At 38.6% G+C, this 6,570-nt stretch overlaps 1 protein-coding gene across 1 annotated transcript; it reads right to left on the bottom strand.

The window, feature by feature from the left end:
* Positions 1–775: 775 nt before the first annotated feature.
* On the bottom strand, positions 776–6,298 carry LOC104417051 (probable serine/threonine-protein kinase drkB). The gene is made up of 5 exons (XM_010028375.2): positions 6,119–6,298; positions 1,636–1,811; positions 1,354–1,522; positions 1,091–1,268; positions 776–1,020 (listed from the first exon to the last, which is right to left on the bottom strand). Exons 1-5 carry the CDS (start codon positions 6,296–6,298, stop codon positions 776–778), a joined length of 948 nt encoding a protein of 315 aa, XP_010026677.2.
* Between the last annotated feature and the right edge of the window lie 272 nt (positions 6,299–6,570).

Here is a 6,570-nt window from a genome sequence, read left to right as displayed (position 1 = left end):
AGTGTTGTGAGTAAGGCTAACTTGAGAAGAGTTCCTTAACATGATTGTTGGTTTGTAACTTAGTGCAGAGACTGTAACATCGATTTTGGAATTTGAAGGCAATTATAAGGAAATATGAATCAACTTGCTTGAAAGATGCAAGGGTAGAGAAAACTCTTAGTGGAGGTTTGGTTTGCGATGTCATTTACTAGTCCTTCTCTGAAGCTGAAAGAGTCAATTGGGTCGAATGACTCAACCAGGCATCTCTAGAGAGAATTTCGAACCGATCAAGCTGTAGTTGTAGTTGGGGGAAATGTATTTTATGTATTAGTCATACGACCGACATGGTGTGACTAACCAATTAAGTTGGCTGCTTAATTTACCTTTGATTAAACGTGGCGTTTATCATTCCGTTGTTGTTGGCTTATTAAATCATTGTGTCATAATCACATGGAATATCCAAAAATCAGGTGTTCAATACAAAGGTGACCAAGCTCAATTTTAGAATCATGTTGTGGGAATAGTAGAAAAGAATGCCCAGGAAAGAACCAGCTAAGAAATTGCACAACGTATCTTCGAAAGAGAAGCTGTCATCAGACTCAATTCAGCTACAGATAGCAACCAAGCAGCCACCTCTGTGTATGCAACTGACCATTTTTTGTGATCGTTTCTGCAGATATGAAGATTCGTGTCAAGAGAAGTCCTCTGTCACAATCGAATAGTAGATGTGGAAAAGCAAGACTGAAACAATCGAATCGAACAGATTATCTCTCGATTTCAGTTGCTGCCGTCTTCATCAATAGAAGATCACTTCTGATATACATGGAGGGAGAGATGTGCCCTCAATGACCATACAGCTAAAACCAGTCAGCGACCATGTTTCTGTTCCTCTTGGACTAAACGTGGGAAGCATCTTCAGGGGATTAACTTGTACACGACGTCTTTCATGCTCGGTCTCTTTCGCGGGTCTGCGTCCCAACACATCTGCATCAAGCTCGCGAATTGCCTCGGACATTTTCCTGATATATTCGGCCTCACCTTCTGTAAGTTTTGCAAAACCAACCAAACTTGTGAGCTAACCATTTCGAATCAAAGCTAATTTATGCCATACGAGTATATGAGTCAGTATCCGGGTCACCGGTACGGCTGATTACATGATGGACAACTCCTTGGTCGATTAACTCGGTTTTCATGTTCGAGTGCGGCGTCTTGCGGTGGCAAATCTCCCACAAGGTGATCCCGAAGCTGTAGACATCTGCTTTCAAGCTGGATTTCCCGTCCTTGATGACCTGATATCAGACACGAAACACTTATCAGGCATTTTAAAGGCGTGAACTCGCATTAAAGTGAGTCACATACATTTTAAGGCGATACCTCAGGGGCCATGTAATTGATGGTCCCGCCGACCTCGGACGAAGTGTAATAAGCTGCCAAATGAGACAGGCCGAAATCGGTAACTTTCACGGTACCATCCAAATCCACGAGGAAGTTGCATGGCTTCACATCTCCATGGACGATTCCCTTGTCATGAAGGTAGCTCAACCTGCGTGGGAGAGAAGAAGCTAAATCCACAAGGGTCAGTCCGAAACGCAAAATTGAGACAGGTTTCGAATGGAAAATAACGTCGAGAATAGTTTACGAGGGAAAGATGTTGACCCTCTCGCCGCGTCGAGTGCCATCCTTCTGATGACGTCCACGGAGAGGATCGGGTGCCTCGAAAGGTAAGCAGACAAGCTACCTCTTGGATAATACTGAGAGACCATACAATATACATTCACCAGCCTCGTCCCTCTGAATTTGACGCGTGTCGTGTCATGTGTAGCTCCTATGAACTGAGGAAAGTAAAATGATTAGGGCATATGAGAAATACTAGATCATGACAAGAAGAAGAGTTAGAGGTTTCGAAGGAAAGAAAGTCGGCAATGATGCGAAGGCAGTCACCCGCTCCTCGAGTAGTGAATAGTATTTGGAAAGAGAGAGAGAGAGAGAGAGAGAGAGAGAGAGAGATACCTTAGCAATGTTAGGGTGGTTGAGGCTAGACCAAAAGGACACCTCTCGCTGAAACATGGATCGACCCTCTGGATTCGCATCTAGAAACTTGACTGAAAGATTTCATGGAATGAAATAATTTATCAATTCGTAAGTCATCCCAAGATTTCTTAATTCCCTATGATAATTGTTTTTAGACTAAGCCAAAGTTTACGTATATCAGTACATTCAAAAGGATTGAATGTAGTATCAGTTTCTTCAACTTCAAATTTCAAGATCATTCATCATCCACGAAATCAATGATAAAACCTATCGGTTACATGATATAAGAAAATCACGTCATGTAATATGGATTTACAGATGCATGCCATCACTTAAATAGAATATATAGAGGTAAAAAATAGCATTCATGACAACCTGCGACATCTCTGCCTCCGTAAGTTCCTCTGTATACGGCCCCGAAACCCCCTACGGCGATCACCTCCTTCACGTACAGATTGTTTCCGTCGATTTGCCACCAATGTCTGGCTGGCGTACATAAACTATTCATACAATACATGGCAATGGAGCTCCAACTTCCTTGTGATCATGTCGTGCCTCTCTCTATTTTATATCTGTGGAGTTATGGTAAGGTTTGCCAAATCTTGGCGTGGTCTATTTGAGAATATTACGTGTGTTGCTTTTTCTTAATTCTAGGTCCATTTGAGAATATTACCTCTGTTGCTTTTGGTAACTGTAATGACTCGTGACATGGTAATTAATGTGGAGAAACATTCAGACTATAGGAAAGTCGAAAGTTCATTATCTCAATCCGAAAGTGAATGAATAATTTGTCGCATAAGAATATATGGTGGGTTAAGATTAATGAAGTTAGACATCGGCCTTGGCCGTGCCATTAATGAAGTAGTCTTTTTGTTAGCACAAAATTCTTGGGTGAGGCTATATCCACAATTTTATGGGTTATCACATACATACATACATACATACATACACACACACACATATATATATACATCTATATATGTATAAACTAAGCTTTCGTTTTGTATTTTTTTCTTGCACCTAAAGCGAAGAGAACAATTTACTTCTTACTCTAATAGGGCAAAAATAAAATCTATTGAGTATGTATTTGGCTGGAAAATCATTTTAAGATATTAATAAGCCTGTTCTTCCCGTACTAAATATCATAAAATGAAAAAGGAAATGAAAACAAAACAAAATATTAATCACATCTTTATGGGTGATCAGGATCTCACGTGTGTGTATATATAAAGAGTAAGTGAACCATGCCCTCAAAAGAAATTTCACAAGATAACTCTGGTATATACACATGGAATTCTTGTTAAACACTATGTGGAGAAATCCTTCTCCTATAGATTTGATATACACGAGGAACTAAAATATAGTAACTTATATATAAGTTTTCATTTTGTATTCTTTCTTACACCTAAAGTACGTGAAGAGCACAATTTACTTCTTACTCTAAAAGGGCAAAAATAAAATCTACCGAGTGTGTAGTTAGCTGGAAAATCATTTTAAGATATTAATGTCTGTTTTTTCCAAACTAGAAACCATAAAATGAAAAAGAAAATGATAGAAAAGAAGTGAAAAGAAACAAAATATCAATGGTATCTTTATGGGTGATCAGGATCTCACGCATAAGTCAACCATGCCCTAAAAAGATATTTCATGAGATAACTCTGGTATATATACACATCGAGTTCTTGTTAAGCCATATGTGGAAAAAACATTCCCCTATAGATTTAATCCACATGAGGAAATAAAATCTACTAATCTACAACGTATTATAGCGTCGGCTGTAGAAGAGTTTGTGCCTTGCGAGGGTTTCTTCTTGTGTGAGAAACCGCAGCTTGGACACCTTAATTCTTACATTTTACGAAAGCAAAGTCTCACCATCCAACGCATTGACTTTTCTTATATCCGAAACACTTAAAAACTTCTGCAAAATGCAAAAACCAACATATAAATTCACTACTAATACTTCAATTACGTTTTTGTAGTCTTGATGGGGAAATGGAATACACTCTTTTCTTTCAGCCAGGCGAAAATAAATAACTCCCGATCAAGGAGTGTCGGGCAATATTATTTTTAAAAATGCGTGCGATTTAGGTGATGGTCCGCAAAAAGTTCCTAACTTTCTATTGATGTCTCTCATCAACTTAGAACACTTTTTTTCTAGTAATAAAAGGAAATTAAATTAAGCCGCTGAAATTAAGGGGGTCTATGTTGGATCTCTTTTAAACGTACGTCAACCCCATTAGACTCTCTTCTGAGGTACTTTCTTTCGGGCTAGAGAGTCCAGACCAGCCTATATTCTATGATCTTTGGGGCCTGGCTATTCTTTGCCCTAAGGTCGTAAACAGGGTAGGTCAATTCGATTTCGATTCAATTAATTTCGATTCAGTTCATACTCGGATATGACTCATCTCAGTTCATAAAATTCCAATAGCATGCTGGGGTGAATTCGGATCTTTTAGGTCTCTACTTGTTTTGGGTCGTTTGTTTTCTGGATGAAATTTTTAGCAGTACTGATTTTGTGCCTCCCTAATTTAAATAGTTCGGGTATAGATCTATTTCTCTTTTGGATTATTTTCGACCTAATTATTAGGAAAATTTGGATTTGGCTCACGGACCAATTGTTCAAAATTAAGATTTTATTTGTTTAGTGTAAAAATAAACCGCTAATAATCAATTTCTTCATTCTTCTTCGTTTGTATCGTGCGTATAATGTAAGAAAATCGGCCTGATTTCCTTTAAAATGCACAAATTTTGCTTGAGATTCGAGCTTTTTTTTTTTTTTTTTATATATATACTATAAAAGAAAATCAACTGTGGGCCGAGTCTCAGTTCTAAACAAATTTGTTTTGATCTCATGAAAAACACCAATTTTAACCAGTGTTTCAATTTTAGTCCAAACATTTTTTTTGTCTAATAAAAATGCACAAACTTTCAAGCAATATCAATATTTGGCCCTTATCAAGTTTCCATCAAGTTTACACCGAGTACATAAAAAATGACATGTTGAATCTTTAATAAACTTCACAGATGCTTGACTTGGGTACTTAAAGTTGGTGATTTTTATGAGGCAATAAAAAGTTTTGGTCAGAAATGAGACTTCGACCTAAAATTGTTATTTTTTCACAAGACAAAAAAATTTGGGCCAGAAATTGGGGCATGAACTAAAGCTGTTGCTTTTTCATAAAAAAGAAAAGAAAAAACCTTTTGGACTAGAATTGGGTGGAAAATTGTCTAAAAATTTCTAAATTTATTACACTTTTATCTATTCAATTATAAACCTTTTAATTATGTTGATTGAGTCATAAACTTTTTCACATTTTGCCAGTTGAATTCATCCATCAATCTTGATCATATATTGTTAACGTAGATGCTGGTTGTCCTACATGACACGACTGGCGTTTCGGACGGCCAGCATCGACATAGATAATTTTTTTTATAATTTTTTATTTTTTTTAGTATTTTCTTTTCTTTTTCTTTTCTTTCTTTATTTTTATTTTTTTAATTGTTAAGGGCCAGTAGGAGGCTGTCAACTGAGGCCCGGCGTCCCTCGCCAACCATTGGGTGAGTTCCTATGAGCCTAGTGGCCAATGAGGGCTTGGGCAAGGGCTCGCGCTGTGTTGGCCATTGAGTAACTGTGAACGAGGGCCGGGAGCCCTCACTAGTGATTGGCAGGGGTCACCAAGCCTCATGCAGATTAGGACTTAATTGACACAATACAGGAAAAGATCTATGACCCAATTAACACAATTAGCCCCTTGGTAGGGACGCTAGTATCATAGGTGTGAGGTTGACTCAAAGTGAGATGAGAGTTAGAGATAGGACGAACAAAAAAAAAAATTAACATAATTAAAAAGTTTAAAATTAAATTGATAAAAATGTAATGAGTTTAAAATTTGTTTGGATAATTTTCCCCAAAATTGAGTGCTTTTTAAGGGAATTAGGCCCTGAAAAATGGGTTCACCAAAAATACTTTCAAGAAATGTCTTTGCCTAAATCCTAATAATCTGAATTCATTTTCCAAAGCCAACTAGACTTCCACCATCACGGAGATTTTTCTCATCGTCCGAACGTGGAACCCTCGCGCGACAGCCCGAGAGGCTGAACCGGAGACCTCAAAACACCGGCTCTTGGAACCATGTCTTGAGGGGCCAGGGTTCACAACAGGGACCGAGGGGCCAAACCCAGGCCGTGAGACAGCAACGAAGGGTGGGCTCGACCGACGCCTCGAGGGCTGGACCCGAGACCCCAGTGCACCGACAAGAGGACGGACGGCCTCGGCGGGCAGACCCATAACTTGGCAGGTGGACCCCGGGCGAACTGTGGTTTCGACAAATTCTAAACGAAACCAAAGTCCCTACATTGAGACCTCATGATCACAGCCGAATAAGAAACAAGACCTTGACCTTTTGGATTCAATATAGATGAGAATCAAAGTTGGCTAATCACGTGAAACCCATGTAGAGAAAAGTATACTGACTCAATGTGAAGTGTAGGAGAAAAGTAGTAGATCTAGGAGTTTCGATTAGCAAAATACATATAAGAAAAAAAAAAATCTTCAGGTGT

Source organism: Eucalyptus grandis, chromosome 8 (genome assembly GCF_016545825.1).
Source record: "Eucalyptus grandis isolate ANBG69807.140 chromosome 8, ASM1654582v1, whole genome shotgun sequence".
Lineage (NCBI taxonomy): Eukaryota > Viridiplantae > Streptophyta > Magnoliopsida > Myrtales > Myrtaceae > Eucalyptus > Eucalyptus grandis.
This window is presented reverse-complemented; position numbering and strand designations above follow the sequence as displayed.